The sequence below is a fragment of the Thermobia domestica genome, chromosome 14 (assembly GCF_964235325.1).
Source record: "Thermobia domestica chromosome 14, izTheDome1.hap1.1, whole genome shotgun sequence".
NCBI classification, from domain to species: domain Eukaryota; kingdom Metazoa; phylum Arthropoda; class Insecta; order Zygentoma; family Lepismatidae; genus Thermobia; species Thermobia domestica.
The window spans coordinates 121,596,708-121,620,154 of NC_137467.1; the positions used below are offsets into that span (position 1 = coordinate 121,596,708).

At 36.2% G+C, this 23,447-nt stretch overlaps 1 protein-coding gene across 1 annotated transcript in view; it reads left to right on the plus strand.

Moving 5' to 3' along the window:
• The first annotated feature begins 5,216 nt into the window (after positions 1-5,216).
• Positions 5,217-23,447, plus strand: part of LOC145670307 (protein FAM114A2) — a 53,186-nt gene continuing 34,955 nt past the window's right edge. The window contains exons 1-6 of the mRNA XM_081738781.1: positions 5,217-5,371; positions 13,018-13,761; positions 16,720-16,924; positions 18,524-18,780; positions 21,545-21,650; positions 23,045-23,289. Coding sequence (XP_081594907.1) covers positions 13,033-13,761; positions 16,720-16,924; positions 18,524-18,780; positions 21,545-21,650; positions 23,045-23,289 — 1,542 coding nt within the window. The 5' untranslated portion in view covers positions 5,217-5,371; positions 13,018-13,032. The remainder of the gene's footprint in view (positions 5,372-13,017; positions 13,762-16,719; positions 16,925-18,523; positions 18,781-21,544; positions 21,651-23,044; positions 23,290-23,447) is intronic.

Below are 23,447 nucleotides of genomic sequence, written 5' to 3' on the forward strand. Positions count from 1 at the left end.
TCCTACAACGCCCTGCATTACGCATAGCCCATTCACTTCCATCAAGAACCCCAGCTGCGGACGTATATCACCATACCACAATTCCTCTTCTTTTAGCCCATATCTACCGCATACGATCTCGCTATATTACGCATCACATCATCATCATCTACTCATCCCATCATCGCTGAAGTATTGGATCAGACTCTTGCGATCCCACGCCTTACATATCCACCTCTGGATCATCTTCTAGCTATCTATGAAAGAGAGGCACATATTGTCGACTATACCCCTGTTCGTCGCATCTATCATCGCCATCCGTCAATATTTCCTCTGTAAGGTTCTTTCTCAGGTACACTGCACGACTCTAACCAAACAGTTTATCTATCAGTAAACTCAGTTTATTTTATACTCCACTGGCTTCAGAGGCAGATAAAGATATTTCTGCCGAATTCAATATATCTTGTTTTCCACCTCCTTCATCTAGTCTTGCCAATCCAGAGAGAAAGCACTCAATAATAATTATGTGAGTAACGAAAAATATGTTTTTGATTTGAGCCGAGTTCGAACATAGGACCCTTGTATCGTAAACCACTATGTTACCTGTGTAGCCACGGTACCAGTGTTGACAAGGGCGATTTTTGTTATATATGATATGATTTGCAAACTTTAAGACGCGTATTCTAGGACGTTTTTAGCTAGTGCGTTGTAGACCTTCCCAAATGAACAGTATATGTTTGCGTGTAACACTTCAAACATATAACACAGGCACTGGCAACATTTTTAACTTACTGGCATTTCATCTGCAAAATCTGTTCCAGTGAATTGTAGGTTATTTTCATGAGAAACCACCTGAACTGTTTACAGTGTATATTTTATTTGGGTATTTCGCGGCTACATTGGATACACGATGTAGAAATTATTTTCCTCACCTACTAGTGGTAATAGACCTTTACACCAAATTTCGTTTTTGTAGTACGAGCTGTTTGATTCAGGGTTTTGTTCGGCCATATTGGTTTTCAGATGGCGATATTTTGAACCGTTTAATGCTTTTCATACACATCTAGTGATACTGTACTTCCATAGTATAATTCGTTTTCCAGACATGAGTCGTTGACATATTGACATTTTGATCGGCCATAGTGGGTTCAATACGTCAACGTCCGCAAAATTTCAAACTAATAGATGTGTAGTGTTCATATATATATCAATCTGCAAAACATTAAGTCAATCTGCCCATGGGAAGTGGATGAGAGGTTGCTTGCAAAAGTCGATTGGCATGACCTTCGGGCGGCCATATTGGATTTATATTTTGCTGTCAGTCCGGCATATTTCACCAGTATTCCATCGTGGCTCTCCTCTATCTAAATATATGCGGTTTCTGGATCCCCGATTCTTGGGAGAGAACTTTTACTTGTCAGTGAAACGTTTCTTACCAAATCTAAAAGCGAAAGTATACGTTAATTTAGTGAAAACCTACTTTAATATTCCAAACAGTTCTTGAGATATAGTGGTATCTATATTTCATTGTGACGTCATCAGTGCCTGCATCATTTGGACTTCTGAAGATTCAGTATACATATTTATATTTGAATTTAACACCAAATACTGCAACTTAATGCATTTAACATTGAGTAATTTTAATGGCAACTTTTGTGGGTACGTACGTACATACAAAAATAATTTCTCAGAAATTGTTTGACTAACCTAAAGTAATCGAATGTTAAATAATACTATTTTATTATTTTTCAAAATTAAAATAATTATCCCTTACCTAGCATAAAAGAAATAATTAAAACATTATTTCAAGCAAAACAAAATAAAATTAGTAATGCATAGGGTGACCATACGTCCCGTTTTGATTGGGTCAGTCCCATTTCAGGGGCGTGTCCCGGCCGTTCCGTCAGTACATGAAAAAAGTAGTACTTGTCACGTTTTACGCAAATGAAAGAAGTAAATATGAAACCTAGTACTTTTACATCTGTAAAAGTATTAATAATTAATAATAACAAAGAGGCAAGAATTGAACTGAAATCTCCTACATTAAATAAGATCTAAACGGCGTGACAAACATATTGGCATTTGAAGGCGGCGCTCCAAGTTCCCTTTAAATGCTGCTAGCAAATGAGAAGCCAGCGGTATTGCCACGTTTAGTTTATACACATCCACGTCTATCCCCTGCAACCTGATCGCACTGTAGTTGGTCTACTTAGCCATAGCCACACCCCTTTAACACTTGGCAACGTCGCGTCAGAGCTTGCGTTTTATTCGTTTAAAAGATGTTTGTCACAGGCCTTAGTACGAGTATTGTTCAAAAGGGAGCAGAGGTTTTAGCAATTAGTCCAGTCATAATATGAAAATTAGTTGAAAAATCCTTGCAAGCATGGGACTTTGTAGATAAATGTACTAAGTTGCATTGAAAAACATACTAAAAGTCCCCAAGAATCGCAAGTGTGCTACGGCCGCCATATTGACAAATGGTCGCCGCAAGATAAGAAATGGTTTTATAAAGTTGCGATCAGTTTTTAATAATACTTATAAGCATGGAACTTACTTTATAGACGCATTTCGTTAGAGTGAAAACCATACTAAAAGTTGGAAAGAATTACAGGTGTGCAAAGGCTGCCATATTGGAAAATGGACTACACAATATGAAAACTTCGTATGAACTTGTAACTAGAAGAAAACTTACAAGAATGGGACTTTGCAAATAGACGAATTCAGAGGTAGTGAAAGACAAGGCATACCTAAAGCCACCAAAAGTTGGAAGTGTGCTATAGCCGCCATTTTGGTAAATGGTCACTCTATTTTGAAAATTATTTTAAAGCTATCATTAGTTTGAAAACTTTTAAACATGAGTATTTGTGAATAAATGACTTTAGTTGTAGTGAAAAGCACAAACACAAAAGGTATCTCCAATGACTCCCTACTTTCTTGACCGGTGAGTAATAGGGTCGGTATCGAAATGTTGAGAACAAATAGGCTCTATATTTCACAAATACGTTGGTCTCGATGTCACAAAGTGAGGTGTGTTCGAACAGGAGTCGAAAAACCGATCAACGGTACCGACAGTGTTGTGGTCACTTCTCGGGTCACCGTGCGCCAGTAGAAATGCTTCCGGTGGAGATCTTTGGATCTATCCTAATCTCCTGACTCTGCTATGTAATTCTATGCCGCACACTACCTACAAAACCACAGGGATCCTGCAGGATCTTTACAAGAAGTGACGAGAACCGGCCCAGAAGCACGGATTGTTTACTACTTGTGGGGGCGCGTGTCTGGTGACCGACGGGCCCCTCGGACAATGTGGGTATGGAAAAAACGTGCAGACTCGCTAATTTCCGAATATGAAAATCCTGATGTCGCACTTGAATTTCTTCCAGCGTCAGAGCCCAAAACAGCCAGACACTGCTGATCACTCATTGCTATTTCGAGGCATGCGTCAGCTGAGCTTGGTGTGTATGTATGTAAGTATGTGTCAGGGAATAAATTGAACTTCGGCTCTCCCATAACACACTCCTAGCTACGAGCTTGCTGGATATCAACCAAGACCAAGAATGGGTTCCTACTGGAATCAAACCAAGCTCAGCTGACGCATGCCTTGAAATAGCCTAGAGCGAACAGCAGTGTTGGCTGTTTTGGGCCCTGACAATGGAACAACTTCAAATGCGACATTGGGATTTTCATATTTGAAAACTAGCTTGTCTGCATCTTCTCCCCATACCCATATTGTCCGAGGTGCCCGTCCGTTACCGGAAATACGCACCCCCACAAATAAACAGTCCATGCTTCTGGACTGGTTCTTGTGAATATCCTGCTTTCCGTGGTTTAATGGGTAAAAAAAAAAAAAAAAAAAAAATAAATAAATAAATAAATAAATAAATAAATAAAAAAAAATAAAATAAAATAAAGACCTTAGAGAAGGTATGCAGTGAAGTAAGTATTGTCCGCCCGAACAATACAGGTGTGAACAAATGTAATTATAAGTGAGTTAAGTATACTGTGCAATTTGTATACCAAAAAATGTTACATTTTTTTAAAAAAAAGCGTGCAGGTTTACTTTTGGCGCATCACTCGAAATAATTGTTCATAAATTGGAATTCCTTCACTAATTTCCTCCTTATTGTTTTCTAAATGATTTGTGCTGGGTGGCATGAAAATATCCACATGGCATAGTTAAAATTCAAGGAGGTATCATAAGCAATTGTTGAAAAATTATAATTCTTTTACGATTTGGGTATAATTACAGCGTACGGATCCATACATAAAACTACAGCCCCTTCCCCCAAAAAACTGCACTAGGTCGCCACCGAAAAGCACCATGGGCGGAGTTATGAGGGGGCAATGCCCCGCCAACTTTTTGACAAAAAATAAAAATGCCACTTAAGATCCGTCAATTCTCATTTGTGTTTACCGTGCCCCCAACAGAATTGCTCTTTCTTCTTTATTTTAGCTTTCCGTGCCTGATGACTGACCTCATTTAGATATTTGGACAAGTCATTTGATTTTCAGTTCTACAATCTGGTGAATGCAAGGATCTACAGACCTTTTTTTCAGGTGATACAGACTCCCTCATATTCGTATCTCGCTGCCGAGTTTTCGGAATTACTAATTTCAATAGCGTATGGAATTATGAATAATCCATTCTGTTTTTTTTTTTTTTTTTTTTTTTTTTTTTTTTTTGAGGAACAGGGATCTTGTGTAAGTTGTTAATTATTCACCATTGAAAATACGGTGCTTTCTTGTGCATTATTGCGGCGAAGAATTCACTGACTGGTCCAGCAGCTCCTCTTTTCTCTCTCTCTCTCTCTCTTGTTTATTTGGGGGGGGGGAGGATTTTCTGTCAACAATAGAGCAGATATCGCTGCTGTGGTTATTTCGTCCTCTTCGGATGAACTCATTTTGTAAGATAGAAAAAAAATATATTTACGATAACGACAGTTGATTGCCCTGTGCATATTCACGTGTTTTTCGTCTGTTTAATACGAAAAACACGTGAATATGCATAACACATTCTTCACGTGTTTTTCGTCTGTTTAATACAGCGATCAGGAGAGGCTCTGCATGTAAAACTTGCTTACTTTTAAGAATCGTCTGAGACCCCTACATCACCTCAGGGTAAAAGAAATTTTGGAAGTTTCACTGCGAAACCAACTACCGCAAACTACAGTGCAACATTTGCTTTGACGGAAGTTTGCACGGAATGAAGGCGCCGTTCTAAGGTATTTGAAAATGTATCGACGTGATATGAGCCTGATAACATTGCTTATGTGTAGTTGGCAATCCTACTGAGATTTAATGACGTCAGAGTGTTATTGAGGTGTTGAATGGAAGTTGGGAAGTGTCTGCTGTAACACAGAAAAAATATTTTAATAAAAACATATTAGATATAGTAAGTATTTACTTATACAAAAAATCATGTTTATATAAATTGTCTTATTTAGTTACAGGTCAGTCAATGTATCGTTCAATTTTACTTTATGATTTGTACAAGGGCAGAATGTATGTGGAAACAATAAATATTCTACAGTGAAGTGTACGAGCAAAGTGTTCAGATAATGTTCAGTACTTGTATTATATAGTAAAAAAGATTTTCGGTAATTATTTTTTGCGTTTGTGGTGCTTTTTTATGTTCATCGTTGAGCTATGAAGGTACAATTATGTGCAAAGTTTATCTCGATATTTACTCCATATGTGTCTGGATTACATTTTCTCCTAAGCTTCAAGGTAAAGTTTTTTAAATAATATATCCTTTTTAAAAAATTCAGGGGTTATGTTTAGCAGAAGGGGTCCAAAAACAAAATTTACGGGAGAAATGAAGGGCTATGTTTAGCAGAAGGGGTCCAGTTCTTTTCTCTAAAAAATGTTACAATTTTGGTACTATTCACATTCGGTTACTTTAGGTTAGGGTTGGTTAGTTTAAGTTAGGTTAGGCTAGTTTAGGTTACGTTAGGTTAGTTTGGTTTATGTTATATTAGTGTAGGAGTCCCGCATAATTTTCTAAAATGATAGAATTTCGATTATTTCTACTAATATTGCGTTAGGTTAGATTTGGTTACGTTATGTTACATCTAAGTACTTGCATCACTCATTTCTCCTGTAAATTTTGTGTTTTTTACGTGCTTCTGGACCCCTTGTACTAAACATACCCCGAAATGAATAATGCAAGTTCTTAGACCTAACATAACGTAACCTAAGATAACCTTAACTAATCTAAGCTAATCTGGACTAACTTAAACTCACCTAATATTAGTAGGAATAATCGAAATTCTGTCATATTTTTTTTTTTTTTTTAATTATGCTGGACACCTACACTAACATAATGTAACATAAACTAATCTAACCTAACCTAAACTAAACTTAACTCATCTAAAATAACCTAAACTAACCTAATATGAACAGAAATGACCGAAATTGTAACATTTTTCACAGACAATTGCTGGACCCCATCTGCTAAACATTAGCCCATGAACCGAATTTTGTTAACGGGTTATTCCATATCAATTCAACAGTGACTTAACTTCACCATCTAAGATTTTAATGAAATTTGGTACATAGATGTCCTCTAGATAGACTGAGGAAATACCAAATTTCAACTATATATATCGACCGGATTGAAGATGTAAAGTTTGGAAAAAATGCGCAAAATAGCATGTTCAGTGTGTTTTGAAATTGGAATTACAGATCTCCTAATTAAGCTAGCGAGCTGGTTGAGGTGTCATTTTACAGCATTTTTCATGCCCTTTCCTGTGTATACAACATCATATAGGCTAATACAAATTTTTATTATCAGAATTTTTCAAAACGTACGTATTTTAAAATTTTGAAATTAATTCCATGAATAGATAGTATGGTAAAGCATTCTTCTGTAAAACATACCCGAACCACCATTTTTTTTTTTTTTTTTATTGAAGTTTATTTGGAGATTTTGACACTTCCTTTTCCCAACCCTGCAAAACCATCTGAAAAATGTTTCACCAATAATATTGATGTAGTTTTTGTAAAATGACACCTCAATCAGTTCACTAGCTCAACTAGGGGATCTGCAGTTCTAATTTCAAAATACATTGAACATGCTATTTTGGGGATTTTTTTCAAACTTTACATAGCCCTACCTTCAATACCGATCGATTTATAAAGTTGAAATTTGGTATTTTTCTTACTGTGTATGAATATTACCCCTGTGTAAAATTTCATGACAATCTGAGATGGTAAGGTAAATTTTGATCTCAAATTGTGTTGATTTGACCTGGAATGGCTCTAAGGCTTTTACTTTCGGGATGTCAAAGGTAAAAAACATATACAATGGAAACCACGGAGTTCGAGACGAATTGAAAAGCACGTTTCCTATTAAACAGAATTTTAAAATTATTTCCTTCACTAGGAAATTGTGTTGAGGTACATCATCAAAAGCACTTAGAAATTTGCAATGCTATGATTCATATCAATAGCTTGTACTGAACTATTTTCAACGTACAGAACGAAACTAAATATTGTTCTATACGCACATTAAAACCAATTATATTTGTCGTAGTAGTAATAAATGAGGACTGAGCTTCTGGCGCAATAGGTAGGGTTCGTGCCTTAAGCACGTGAGACTCATTTTGTTTCCCATGTAATTCGGATCCTGCTTTAAGCTATTGATTCATGTTATTAATCTCAATACTGAAAAGAGACATTAAATTAAAACGATTACTGTACTTACTTTTCTGATTTTGAAATATTGCAAATTAATTGGTTTTGTTACTTTTCTTTACAGTGAGTGTAAGAGTATATTACCGATTACTCTTTCATACATCGTCAAGCAACGTACTTTGGAACAATATATTATATTCTAATAGAACTAAACTTCAGCTCATTCAACCGTTGAATGTACGAGGGGCTTGAAATACTCTATTGCTTACAAAGAAAAGAAAGAAAGAAAAAAACATCATTCGAGCATATGGTTCTGGCAAACTGAAAATTTATTGGTAAAATAAGATGTGAAACATTTTTCGTGAAGAAATGAGAGTGTGAATATAAGTAATTACAATCAGTGCACAGCATATTGAAATGAATTTTGAGTGATAATGAAAGTATTACAGATGTGTTCTATTATCCTCTTTATGCGTATACCTCCCGTCGCTGACGTGCCTCCTCGCTACCACTTGTTTCCTCCTCCCCCGCTGCGCTTGTGTCCTGACTCGGTTAGATAGCATTCGTGCTTTTACTGGCCACCTAGCACAAGTTTGTTCATGTTTTATGTAGTGTAGTTTTTATGCCATACGTCCACACTGTATTTATACTGAGCTCTCCTGAAGTCAATCTGCAAGTGGTAATGGAGTTCCTCATTTATTGCATGCTCTGCTAAAAGAATACAAAGCTCAAACCTAACTTGAAAAGTGTAAGAAATGTGTTAAAGTTTGGTAGAACTGTCTGCTCGATAATGAAAAAAAAAAAAAGTCATGTTTCAACATAGTGTTCTGCCCTTTCAGTGCACTTTGTCCATCGCCGCTGTAAAGCTTCTTATACGCAGCAAAACTCCCCTGATGTTTTTAGTTTTTTTTTTTTTTTTTTTTTTTTAATTTCAAGTACTTGGTGGCACGACCCTCACTATTTTGCATTTTCATCACCTTGTAGATCTTTACTGCCAGCACCTGTAAAGAAAGAAACACATTGCAAAACATTTTGCATTTCGGCATCAAGTCATTGCATAGTGTCAATTCTTTTCACGTGTTAAAATTGATTCTACATTAGGGGGGAAGGGGCGAGCATTAGAGTATACTAAGCGCTCCTCGTATATTTCTGACTAACCTTAGGCTAGTTGGGGTCTCCGTCCCGAGACCGCCGTACAGTCTCACACCTTATGTTTGACCCTTTGCTTGTGTGCTTCGCACGGCGAAAATTCGTTCATGAGAGGTTTATTGTTTGCAAATAATTTATATATAAACTCTCTTGGTCGGAGATCTGTGTTCAAAAGTTGATTCCTAATCGTTCACCTCTTTTCTTCTGATTATGAGACTGATAACCTCAGTCATTTTTATATAGTGAGAAGAAATTAGGAATTGCTTCCTCATCCATCTCTCGTTATAAGCGAAATTTCCGGAAATGCTGTGACATATTCCCATTTGTTTTCAATCTGGAATGTATATACCAAGTTTCGTATTCCTAACATGTCTCTATTCCAGCGTTTCCCAACCGGTGTGCCGTGAATAGGCCGCTGGTGTGCCGCGAGGAAATCGAAACAAATTATTAATTCTATAGCAATCAAATTGCAAGACAAAGGAAAAATGTATATTTGTATTTCACATTATTATGAAACTCTACTATGAATCTACAACTTTAAGTTTCATACCGTGTTACTTTTCTGTACATTTTTAATGTTGAAAAAATATTTGTTATCATTGTTACGACTATTATTGTTTCTTTATTGCTGCAGACTATTTCGTAACTTAAAATTTTAAAATATCATTCAATCCTTTCGACAAAGCAAACATGCATACAAATTAAATACATTTGTGTTTTAAAACTAAAAGAGATTTGTTTGTTCGTTCGTTATTTAGTGACCTTTCTTCTTAGTGAAAGGTTGGATACAGTTTTCGAAAAAGAAAGCTTAATTTTAAAAACCTGAGTCCAATATTTCATTATAATTGTTTTCTATGTTTAAATTAGAATGAAATATAAGCATAGTTATTTACCACGGGGAAGAACCAGCGATTGAGCTTTCTTCTCTGTGAGAAGATCAGTAACCACAGAAAAAATGCCACGGTATTATATATATTTACAAAGAATAATAACTATGAGTGTGCCGCGAGAATTCAAGTTATATCCATAGTGTGCCGCGAGAATTCAAGTTACACCCATAGTGTGCCGCAAGTTGAAAAAGCTTGGGAAACGCTGCTCTATTCTTAAATGATTTCGAAATATGGCCATCCTATTATAACAATTTCAAACCTCACTTTTTTCCTCCCGTTTTTTCTTCTCTTCTAACGAAAACATCAGAAAGCTCTGAAATATGTATTTAATTATTTTAACTTTTAACTATGCTGGTGGAGTCTAATGGACCCTAGGCATATTCTACAAGAAAGTGTCGAATACTCAGTTGGACAATCCAATCTTCAGGATAGGACGGTTAGTGCCTTACCACTAAATAAGAATGTGTTAGATGAGAATGTCCGATACCTAAGCGACTTTGGATCACTTCATCTCGGCGCTAGTACGTGACGTCTGCCAATTGCCCAAAAGAGATTTTCTTAGTGAAACTTTATTTTCATTGGCATGGTTCCAATCCATTTTCCAGTAAGAGCACATACGTTGGAGAAAAGAGCTACTGAGTTCAGGGCACGGGAGAAAATGTTACAGGACTACTCCTGCTAATACGACGTTGTTGGCTGTTCTGTCGGCACGACTATTTCCACGATTGCCAACATGTCCCGGTACATAGCTGACAGTGTGGACACAACCGTGTTGTTGTAGCTGATTGCATCTCACCAGAATGACTTTCACGAGGATATATTTACTAAAGACAATTTGTTGGCTAATAACAACGCTTTGCGAGTCAGTATAGATAAGCACTACGCAGCGAAAGATGAAGTCATGATCGAGGCCAAACTTAAGTAGTGGTAGTTCACCAATAAATACTGAACTCAGTCAATACAGATTAAATTTCGAACTGCCCTCGTCCGTGACAAAGGCACAGCCAACGGAATGATAATTTTTGAAACCGTTCGTTTACACCACAATAGAATCTAGTACTCTTCTAGTAACGCTCCGGGCTCTTGTTGGAATTCCTGGGTACTTGTGTTGGAAGAGCACATACTACAATCAAAGAGATGGCCACACAAATTTGTTTGCGGTAAGACATTCCTAAGCACGAACGTACCATGGGTGTGTGACCCGACGATGCGCTGCTACCAGTTATAAATCTGCTCACCTTCGAAGGGGTGATCAGATATACAACGTACATGTGCTGCATAATATAGAAGTCTGTCACTACAATAAGGTAACGATATTGTTCGCTTTCTTCTACGTAAAAGCTAGTAACAGGTCTATGTGAAAGTACCTGTAACTAATAAAATTGTCAGGTAATGAACAGCGTCAACTTGTATCAGCAGACGGGTTGTTGAGTATCAGTACAACTAAAGTCTAACTTGGACCGAATTACACCACGATGATTTAATCACAGGGGAACGATACGATCAACACCCCAAGTGCAGCGGGAAGGTACCAGAAGCAAATTCATAGTGCAGAGTAGAGTACTTAAGAGTAGGAATGTGTAAAGCCCGTGTTAATTAAGAATCAATAGTCAAACCAAGAAATCAGACCGAAAATTGAGTGCCATTGAGATGCAAGTCCGGATCAACAAGGCAACTTCGTTTGTATCAGAAGCGTTCGTTTGTTTGCCTGTTGGCAACTGAGCTATGAATTCGTGTTTTCTCCCTTTCATATGCTGGGCCAAATACAATTATCTAGATGGTTCCAGAATATTCTAGAAGGTTCTGTTACACTCTGGAATTATCTGAATGGTTCTACTTTGTCCAGATCTGTTACAATTTGGAAGGCTCTATGTGAAGAAAATCCAGAAGAATACAAACACTGTGCGAGTTCCAACTTTATTTAATTTATTCTTTTCTATTCCATCGCATTGAGCACATAGGTCCGACATTTTTTTTTTTTTTTTTTTTAATAGAAAAGTCATATGAGAAATTCCAGAACCCAGTGGTGTATTCTTTGTATTAGGATATGTAGTGCCCGTAGAGGTACATCTTCTGTTCAGAATTTGTGAGATTTAAAATAATAAGAATAAATAAATAAAAAGAACTACAATCAAATCATTAGGAATAAAAGTTGAAACCTGAACATTTTTTATAAAACCTGTTGACTTCAAAAGTGGAAGTTTTACTTTTTAGGGAATGTACCTTTCAAATAAAATGAAAAGCAACAAAATGTCTTGAACTATTCCTGAACTGTTTTAATATTTTGCTGAAAACCTCGCGTGAGAAACGGCGCCATCTTAAGGGTTTCTTACTTAATTCTGAATTATAACCTACGTTACATTCCTTAACATCTGGGACTATGAAGTTAAGCTCCTGATTGAATTGATATGAACTATGTCCGAAAGGTTTCATATTTCCTATTGTCTTCAACAGCCGGGCAATAATTGAAAAGCTTTGACTTCACAAATATTGTTACCCTACCTGAAATACCCATTGTTCGCGTGGGGGCTGTATTTGGAAGTCAACGATTGTAGGAGTATCACCATTCATCTCAGCGACCGCGAAAACTATGGTTTTGACACTAATATTATTTTGGATTATTTTTACATGTCTCGGTATACCGCTCCCCCCAACCGGCGACCTCCGCCCCGCAGCCGAATGGGGTGAATTTGGAAGTTAATGCATATCGGAGTTTCACCTTTGATCTCAGCGACCGCGAAAACTATGAATTCAATACTGGAATATCGGTCATTTTCTACTACTTTTACATGTCTCGGTAAACGCTCCCTCTGAGGCCCCCTGGTTCGAATTTTGAAAAAAAAAAAAAAAAAATGCTTCGTCTTGGTCTGGGGCCTGAACCAAAATACCCGTGACCAAAATTTGGTAACTCTCGGTCCGCTGTTCTTGTTCCTAAGCCGCACACAAACAAACTCTTATTTTATTTATGTTAGAAGAAGATTGTATTCAACTTAATCTGTTTTACCACAGAAATCACTACCAACAACAATAAGTTTCCTAAATGTTTGTGGTCAATACATACACTCACAATATAGCACACACTCAAGAACTTCTTGCTGATTTTAGTATTTTCTGTGATAGAAAGGATTAATTTGCATGAAATGTAAGAACATTTGTGAGGGCAATTCTGTTCATTAGTATTTGGCTGTTAAAGGCAACTTAATGCAGAAAGTGGCAGATTGAATCTGTATTGAAGTAAAATGTTTAGATTATTTCCCTTTATAATGTATGACAGTTCTGTAATGCTTATGATGAGTTGCAAATTATAATGCAAACTAAATAAATGAAACATCGTAATGTAACAATGTATTCTTGTTTCCAATAGGTTCTTTTTGAATCAATGGCAACTTCAGACAGTGAAGATTTTGAGAGTGCAGACGAGGGAGATGAAGACTTTGATACAGGTACTCCATTCCTTACACCCTCGCGGGAACATGGTGGAGAGATCAAATCCTTACTGAAAGAGACGAGCGAATTAAGCTTAAGTGAAAGAAGTAAAACAGAGGAAACCATTGAAACACGCTTAGATTGTAGTAAAGAAAGAGAAATAACTGAATTCGTTGGTGATAATCTTCAAGAGAAACAATGTCTTAATAAAAGTGAGGAGAAAGAAACGAAAGTGACGTCCAATCTTCAAAAGGAACAATGTATTGATAAAAGCGGAGAGAGAGAAACCAAAGTGACGTCAATTCCGGAGATACAGCTAGAAGGAAATTCTCCTACAGAACCTGATGATAGTTCCAACGCAAATAAAAGTAATCAGCGGAAAAGACAGAAACCAAAGGAATCGAAAATTGGTGTTCGTAAATTAGGTGCGATGAAGTTAGGTACTAAAATTAAATCAAGTGAAGAAAATGTTCTGGAGAAGGTGCAAGAGAGCAGTGAACAAAAGGTTACGGAATCGAGAACTCAAATTACCAAACAAACTAGTGAGAGTAAAAGTTGTGTTGAGTCTAAAGCTGTAAGAGACGAAGAAAATGTTACTGCCGAATCTGCCAATGCAGAGCAACAGAAGGAAGAAACTTCGGATGGTGCTCAACAAATAGTAGCACAAAGGGAAGATGGAAAGGTAGTTATTTCTAGTATTTAATTAAAGTAACGAATGTATAAGTAGTTATTCGGTTTTATTAGTTTGATCTTACCTCTCTGTATTTTGCATAATTATACCAGGTATCCAAAGCTAAAATCATGAATCATATAATTTTATTACCTATAACTAACTAACACTATAGCCTATGAAACTTGGAGGTTCAATGCCGAGTTCACAAAAGCTCTCCGTTGACTTTTATTCTTAGTCAGCTGGATCCAGTTTCTACTTTGTATTCCTGTTTCTGCGAGATCCATCTTATGGAGCTCATATGGATTGTATCCCCCATTAATCTTGTAGGTCTGTCTCATATAACCTTGGACCCAAAAGGGATGGGACACTAAATTCAAATCCTTGCCAAGGCTTCATCTGTCATGGAGCTTTGGTCACGGAGATAAAAGTAGTAAAAACGTTCGGGGGAAGAGCAGTGTAGGAACATTTTGTCCTTTGTAGTTGCTGAAGTTCCACTCTTCAAGTGGTGGTATAACGTATTGGAAAATGGAGAGGCCAGTTTGTATTTTGTTTGGGAAATGGAGGTTGCGAACTCATGATGTTTTTATTATGCCGGTATTCGATGGTATTCTTTTAAATCACTGTCTCATTTGTTATCTAACCTATCTTTAATAATAAGTAGTGGCTGTTTTTAAATGTATGACGTGTTAGAAGTTAGTATTGATTTAATCCACGTAAAAAAAAAAAAAAAAAAAAAAAAAAAAAAAAAAAAAAAAAACTGTTAATCAAAAATCAATTAAGAAAATCTTTATGGGGTTGCCCTCATAGTCTGATATGGTCATTAGGTTCTACGCTGTCTAAGAATTTCGGTATATAACCAGTTAACATGGAAACATTGTTCTGAGAAGTACAGCCTCAGTTGTTGGAGGGAGTTAGAGGTTTCTTCCAAAATCAACACTGAAAATTTGTTAAAAACCAGCGCCTCAACACACATCTGAAAGACATTAGTTCTCTTACACAAAGGTCAAGAACATAAGAACGATTGGTTTATGAATCATGCTAGTTCAAATCACTCTTCATGTTCCACACAGTCGACTGATAACGATGAAAAGTATGTATATCAAGAATGATGTCAATAAAAATAATAACTAAAATCAGGGTGTCTATCGGTCACGAAAGTCATGAAATCAGAAAAGGGTCATGAAAGTCAAGAAATTTAGCTTTTGGGTCACGATATTTTTTTTCATCTGTACAAATATAAGTATGGATTGGAAAATTTTGTTTTATAAAACGTCAAAATTCACCACCAAAAATGTATATTGTCAGCTTTAGACGCTACCAAATCACAAGCAAAGCACGCTTCTATCGCAAGGATGAAAATTCGGCTCAATTCGCACCCAAATTTGCTCTTGAAAATGTTACTAAATTTTATGGTTTGGGAAAGGAAAAGTCACGAAATTTCATTTTGGAATTCTAGTAGACATCCTGAAAATTGAAGTGACTGAGACAGTTTCTTTTTTTTTCTTTCTTTTCTTTTTCTTTTTTTTTTTAATTATTCATATAACATGGATTTGAGAATAGAAGTTAGAATTTGGTATGTAATGGGAGTTAGAATTTGGAAAGTATGAGTGCAGCATTTATTTATCTTAAACAATACACATCCTGACAATATACACTCGTACGAGGGCTGCTGGAAAAAAATTTGCAATCAATATGGAAGACATGTAAAGTTCTGGAAATGGCTTTTATTGTTTTTCAAAGTATTCACTTTTAAGCTCGATACATTTTGCCTACTCTCAAATCGAATTTGAAAGCATTTTCTTCACCCTGAGGCTGCTGCTTCAGAAACCACTGTTTCGGAATGTGGCAACAATTGCTTCAGGTGACACAAATCGCTTGATTCATGTGTGGAATCAAGAAGTAGTCATTAAATGTTAAGTTTACGAATAGTGAATCACTAATTCGACGTTTTAACTTGACAAAAGTCAACAATTTGGTTCCAAGTGGGAACTAGCCTTATCATAGCGAACGCTGAAGTGACCGTATGGGTTTGTTTAATGGAATTCATTAATGACCTCTTGCAAACAAACTGTTTTATACTACTAATCATTGACAGTCCTTGGATATTCTAAAGCTATGGTTGCCACATGTCCGGTATAACCGAAGAAATAAGCAATCATTTGCTTGGTAGAACTCCTCAAACTTTGGTTGGTTTCGGCTCACTTTGTTAACAGCACCCTAACAGTAGATTGCTGTTAGTTTCGGGTTCGTATGAATAGTTTCAAGCTTCTTCCTCTGTAGCGATATAGTACACCAAATCTGATTTAACTCGGTTGAAGTTTTTGAGTATTTCTTTACATAAATGACACAAGCCTGTTTTTGAGCTTCGATCAAGTTGTGTTGGATCCAACTTCTTGAAAATTTCCGTACGCTCAGAAAATGGTGCAAAGTCGTATGTATTGCTTTCATGTCAAAGTTAAAAGATGCCTGAATTTCATAGTATGTCATATGATCTCTCAATCATTTCACGTACGGCATCAACATTGCTGACAATAGACGTAGATAGACAACTTTTGCGAAACATCACTGAGAAATATGCGACCACGCTGGAATTCGGAAAACCAGTTGTTCACAGTTCTGTAGGATGGTGCTTGATCCCCGAAAGCCAAATGAAATAGCTCGATCCATTGTTTCGGTGTTAAACTACATTTAAAATTATAAAGAACAATCATTACCCGAAAGTGTTCATGAGAAATTTCCGTTTCCGACACAAAATTTCTTCAAATTGCTGTAAAAACAATAAACGATTAAGCTTATATGAACAATCAAAGATTAACATAGAAAGATCTATTCTTTGGAATTCTATAATAGCAGAACACTAGCTCCACTGTTAGTAGTAGTTTGCTGAAACTTTTGCAGCAGCTCTCGTATATATTTCTACTGCTAATTGTTATTTTTATGTTGTTTAATATTTTTTTCTCTTTGTAGAATCCGTGGGGATGGGGTGGTTGGGGATCCTCTATCCTTTCTACTGCATCCATTAGTGTGAGCACTCTAACGTCACATGTCTCGCAAGGCATTAGCACCGTTTTGGAATCCGTAGAGACAGGCATTGGAGCCCCTGATCCAGAGGAGCTTGCTAGACAGGATAAACTTTTAGAAAAAGAAATAGCTGAGAAGTTGGAAGAAATGGGTAAAGTATATCTTAAATTAAGTAACTTCACTGATTTCTATAACTCCTTACTGACTACCTGATCAACGCCAAGGGCAAACTGCTCTTAGCTAAAAAATTAAAATTTGAATAGTGCATAGTATTTGTGACATAAGTACCACTACAAATCGTATGTATTGACGAAAGTATGTGTGGAGAATCAACGTGGAAGTAGCAATTATTATAATAAGATATCCGTATCTCGGAATCTCTTTTAAGGTTACAGACATACGATTTTGTATGGGAGCTTTTCATAATAATCAAGCATATGTTTTTTTCTATATGAAAAGAGCAGGCGAAATAGAAATGTGAATTCATAAATAAGAACTTTGCGTCGACTGAAAAAGGGGTCTGCTGCTTTTGAAATTATAAGTTTAACGCTACACGATTATTCTCCGACACTAAGGAAGACTGTGATGATGATAATGAACGAAATGGTGAAATGAAGAAAGTGAGAGGAAACAAGAGAATTCCGAGAAAAAAATGTTAGACACAGACTTAGTACATTTTTACTTCTAGGTAGTAGTGTCCCAACAAGTAATTTCAATGTGGATTTCAAAATTGGAGCCTTTTTTTTGTTCCTCTCACACATGATTTTGAGTAATGATGCCGTAACTATTAATTGTATTTAATTGCTTCAGAGCTTTATTATAATTTTACTTTTCAATTGACAATAGGAGCAAGAACTGATTTATGTACAGGCGTTATAGGCCTTACGCTCCGAAATAAGTGATTGTATCCTTTGGACATAGATACAAAAACGTAGAGGTCTAAGCGTTCAATGTGTCAAGACCAAGTTTCAAACTATAAGATTTTTATGAAATATTATAGGAAACTTTTCCGAATTTTCGAATTGCGTTTTCGGACAAGTATTCCTTTCCTCTCCCAAATTACGCTTAAAGCGATAATTGTAATTGCATTCGGAAGGAGTCTTTTCGCAGAGAGATTTCCTCTATGATTAGACGTGTAACGTCGAAAGCAAAGCTAATTTTTTAAGTGCTTCTCACCTTCGTGAAGGCATTCATTTCTCGTTTTCTTGTTTGTTTTTTAAGCAAAACTGCCTTCCAATTTTGCGTTCTCCTGTCTTATTGGAATATCCAGAGTTTGTTTTTCAAAATTCGTATATTTTAGTCAAAATAATATATTGTTGTTTTCACTAAGTTTCTCATATAAATTGTTTTTTCGTTTTAATTATTTAAAAAAAAATAATCTAGATGCAGTTCATGATCTCGTGGCATATACTTGAGAAATACAGGTAACAACCAGTTTTTCCCAACGCCTCGGTGCTAAATAAGGATGCTAAGCATAATCAGTTTAAAAGTGCTGTTTCCGTTTTCTAATTAGACGTAGCATTTCTATTCGAGTGATTTAATAAAAGTGTCAGCAGTTGTGTTAGTAAATTGATATTTAAGATTTTTTCGATATGGTTATGTGCGTCTAGTATGATTTCTATATGCTTAAAAAAAAAAAAAAAAAAAAAAAAAAAAAAAAAAAAAAAAAAACTCTAGTTTAAATGTTTTCGTAGAATTTACAATTTTAATTAACAGAGTTAATATTGTATGTCTTACTTTACCTTTTCAGAAAGTAAAAAGATCAAAGAGGAAACTGAAAATGCAGAAACGGAAAAGACGCAAGGCTTGTTTGGAATTGGTAACCTCATGTCTGGAGTAACACAAATAACGAAAATTGTTGAGAGTACAGGAACCAAAGTTTTGAGTGGTGGCTTGGATACCCTGGAAGTTATTGGAAAAAAGACGATGGAAGTTCTTCAGGAAGGAGATCCTGGTTTAAAGAAAAAACGTGCATTCTTCCACGGAGATAGACCTATTCTATCTCAGGTAAGAGGCTTGACATAAAGTTATGTATGAAGCAGCGCTGTGACAAACAAAATTAGAATGAAATTTCCTTAATTATTTTAATCGTCGAGCTCTTCGTCTGAAAAAAAAAAAAAAAAAGTTTTGTAGAAAACTGTAATCATCTATTGCATATATTCCAGGTGAATACAACTTTTGAGTGAGTTTTTCCTTCTTTCTTCAGTAAGAATTGAAGTTTTGAGCAAGATGTTACTAACTATTATTAAGGCAGTTGCTTATATGCAGATTTTACTAGCAACTTATGTAAGAAATTTTTATCGTAAAGCTTAACTGAAGAGCTTGTTTGTTGTATGAAGCCACGTAAGTCTTTGTGTGCTTCTTCGAGTGTAATATGGATTTGGGAAGGGGGGGGGGGGATATCGAGGTTTTTTGGGTTTTCTAAGCAATGTAAATGTAAAAGTATAAAACACTTTTAATAGAGTTTAGTTGTGAAATTGTCTTTTGAAGAACGCTTTATGTAAACAATTGAATTAAATCGTGACATAAGAATATAATTAAAATACTGTGTACTTACCTTTTCGCGCTTTATGCCCCGATGTCTGTAGGTCAAAATTTAGTTGGATACACTTGAGATGTTAGCTGGGTTTGAACTCCGGGATCACAATAATAATGACTGATCATTAGATTGTGGATGAGCCCTGGATATCTCAACCATAGTAAGCCAGTTAAGAGTTCCAATCTCTCATTGTTTTGTTGATATGAATCATGATTTAAAATGAAGTAAATAAATAAAAAAAATGTACGACCGAGAACTGAAGTGGTGGTATTTCCCAAAAAACTATCCAGCGATATTACTAGCTGCCTAGTGTAAAGCTTTAAGTATGTATGTATATATGTACGTATGTATAAATGTACGTATGTATGGTTATAATATAAATGCCTTTTACCTGAGACAACATGTAACTTGTTAGTTGAGAAAACTAAAAAGTTAGATTTTTTTCTTGTCACGTCTGGCTCTAGTCTCAACACATTCAGCTTTTTACCTTCTTCGTGCGTCGTTCTCCATGCCAAGTTTAATCTATTTTTTACGCTGTTCTCTTCTTGGCGTGAAGTCGCTTTGCAAGAGAAGTTTGAGATTGTTCTGAAAAGTGAACTAGAATCGTTACTCAACTGAAACCTAAATAATAATGCATGGATACAGACCTCCCTTCCAATTGATTCTAGAGGTCTTGGTGTTCGTCGGGCTGTCGATTTGGCGTATTCTGCATATTTAGCTTCGTTCTACGGATCCCGACATACCATTGAGATACTCCTCAATCAAGAAAATGAGCCTCACATAGAATTGGATGTCCAAGACTGCATATCTGGCTGGTCTAATCTAGTTGGTTTAAGTCCTCCTGAAATAACTGGCAGAAGTTCACAATCAGTTTGGGACGACCCGATCATCAAATTGCATCAATTAGCGATACTACAAGAAGCAGACAACCAAGAGGACAAGGACAGACTTCTCGCCTCCTCATCTCCTTCAGGTGCTTGGCTTCAGGCTTTATCTTCACACAATCTAGGATTACACCTTTCAAATGAATCTAGGATTACACCTTTCAAATGAATCTAGGATTACACCTTTCAAATGAAAGTTTTCGTATTGCAGTTGCACTTCGCCTAGGGGTAGACATATGCTAATCACACAACTGCTTTAAATGTGGTACATCAGTCAACCAGAAAGGGTTACAACGGTCTCTCTTGCATAAGTAGTTCCGGAAGACATATGAGACATTCAAACGTGAATGACATTATCTGGAGAGCACTCACATCAGCGGAAGTTCCATCTGATCTTGAACCTCCGGATGTAACAGATCTGACAGCAAAAGACCAGATGGCATGACGCTGGTACCGTGGAAGAGGGGAAAGATTCTTCTCTGGAATTTCACCTGCTGTGACACTTTCGCGTCATCCAACCTTACTCTTTCGTCATCACGAGAAGGCACTATTGCAGCCCGCAGAGAATGTATAAAGAAAGAAGAAAATATAAAGAACTTTTAGGTAGGTATATATTCGTGACCATGGCTATTGAATCGAGCGGCACTTAGGACCTCGAAGGTCTAAATTTTATCAAAGAAGTAGGCCTACGTATTGCACACGTTACTGGAGACAAACGGGCTACAAATTTTCTGATACAACGTATCAGCATAGAAGTTCAGCGAGGCAATGCGGCTTCCATTTTAGGTACATTACCTCCTGGCAGATTATTAGAAGTTTTCCTTTTATAACTATGCAGAAAAAAATATAAATGTACATATGTATGTATGGATGGATGGATCTATGAATGTATGTAGGCATGTATATGAAGATGGATGATGATATATGGATTGGTGAATAGTTGAACGTAATGTATGTATGTATGTATGTATATATGTATGGATAGATATATGGATGTACGGATGTATGTATGTATGTATAGATGGATGGCTGTATGTATAGATGAATGCATATATGTGTATACGAGGGATGATCAGAAAGTAATGTTACAAAGCCTGCAGTGAAACGTGTATATATTATTTGTCAAAAGGATCTAAATATTGAATATTTTGCTTGTTTCCCTTTCCTGATTTTTGCTTAGCATGGCTTTCATTTGAAACATGGTGAAATGATAATTTTAATTCTAAGACTCTTACAAGCTTAACTTCCCCTGACGGGACTGAACTGTTATTATTATTATTATTATTATTATTATTATTATTATTATTATTATTATTATTATTATTATTTGATTTGTATTGTCTGTTAGGTTTTACGAGAAGCCAAGGATAAAGCTGATGCTGAAGAAAAAGAGTTTGAAGAAAAGCAAGCAGCAAGAAGAATACATTTTGAATCGTTGTTTGACGATTATCAAGGTATATCAGATAGTTTATAGCTTTTATATTTGTTCGTAAGTTTGGTTGTAAATGTGAAACTTTAATGCACACTTTTCTATCGCAGATCGATTTTATGTAAGTGCATGTTAAATAATAAATATCTTATTACTGTTTCTAATTCATGATCACTTTCGCTTCATCACATCCTCAAGTAGGAAGCCCTTCATGCAGCAGACCATCATCATCAAGATAGGACTGAGAGGGCTGCTTACTTTATCGCTCTTTGATCACCTGTATGTTCTTTGCCTGTCATCTCAGTTGCGAATACCGCTGCTGGACTAGCGAGTGGGTAGGTGGAGGATTGATAGATGTCTTTCTCTACCAAACATTTCTTGATTTATTTCTTGTTTTGGATTTGTAAGTTTTGTACTTAGTTAAGATTTTTATTGATTTTCCTATAGGTTATTATTATTCTGCGGCTATGTGCTTTGTCGGCGGAGATGCTTTTTAGTGTACCTCTCATTCTCCTTAACCTACGCTGATCATTTGATGAGGGCAAGCGTACGGGACTACTAGGGGAGTAGTTAGTTCCCCTCATCAACGCCTCGGTGTGATGTTGCAGCGACCACACGCAGTTTTTATATATGTTAAAAGTAACACTCACATCTTGGGTTAAAGATCTTCAGCTTCGGGTCCTGACTCACCCTCCTAAAAGTCCAAATCTGATGTGTGCGAGACCGAAACAATACTTTGTGCAGATAATATGGAAAGACGAGTATCGCAATTTCTATAGTCCAGTATTTTGTGATTAAAGAAAAGAATGAAGGAAGTACAAATGGGGAATCTAACTGTCCGAGTGGAATTAAGAGCCTTTTTCTTCTTGTAAACAAAGTATTACATATACAGCCGAACAAGTTGATGGCATTAAAGAAGTTACGAAATGACACATTGTTGGTGAAAACAAATGATCAGAAACAAACGTAGAAGCTACTCAAGTTAGGTAAGATTGAAGAACGTTTCGTTTTAGTAGAGTCTTTCTGACTGCTGAATGTTAACCGTGGAATTATATCACGCTGGGATCTGTTGAACGCAAAAAACGCGGAGATTAAGTCTGAGTTGACAGAATTATGGTGATGACGTCGTACGACTTCACTTGTTTTATCTTCTAATTTCGCATTGTTTGCATTGAGTTCATGTTGAGGCATAGATAAAAATCCCATGTTTCTATAAATCCTTTCTTAGAGCGTTTTTTCTAAGCATGAAATGAGATAATCCTTATTTTAGTTGCATGAAATTTGGTAACCCTGATTAAACATGAAGTTCACAAATGTGTAAATGGAGCGTATTGGTGTTGCATACGTAATATCTGTTTATTTCTGTCAAGAAAGAAATTCATCTGTTATGTAAGAAATTTTCTTATATTTTCTTTTTAGGTTTGGTTCACTTAGAAGCTTTGGAAATGTTGTCAAAACAGTGTGAAATGAAGATCCAATCCCTGCTGCTAACAAAGAAAGGCTCTGAACTCCAAGATATTCAGATGAGACTGAATGATATAAGGGAAATGTGTGATATTCCTGATGTGGATTCGGATAATCCTTCTGAAGAAAAATTTGATGATGTCGTACCCCAAGCAGTCAAGTGGCTTGGGGTTCAAATATCAACAGATAAACTCTTGAAAGTAAGCACACTTAAAGCTCTTAATATTGATTTTGTACTTGGTAATGCGTTTCAATCGGAAAATCAAATAAGTTAATTCAGTGCCAAAAGTCGATACCTTTACAATAATTCACACTCATCCTAAAACAAATTGTTGTTTCACTAATAATATCCTGCGCG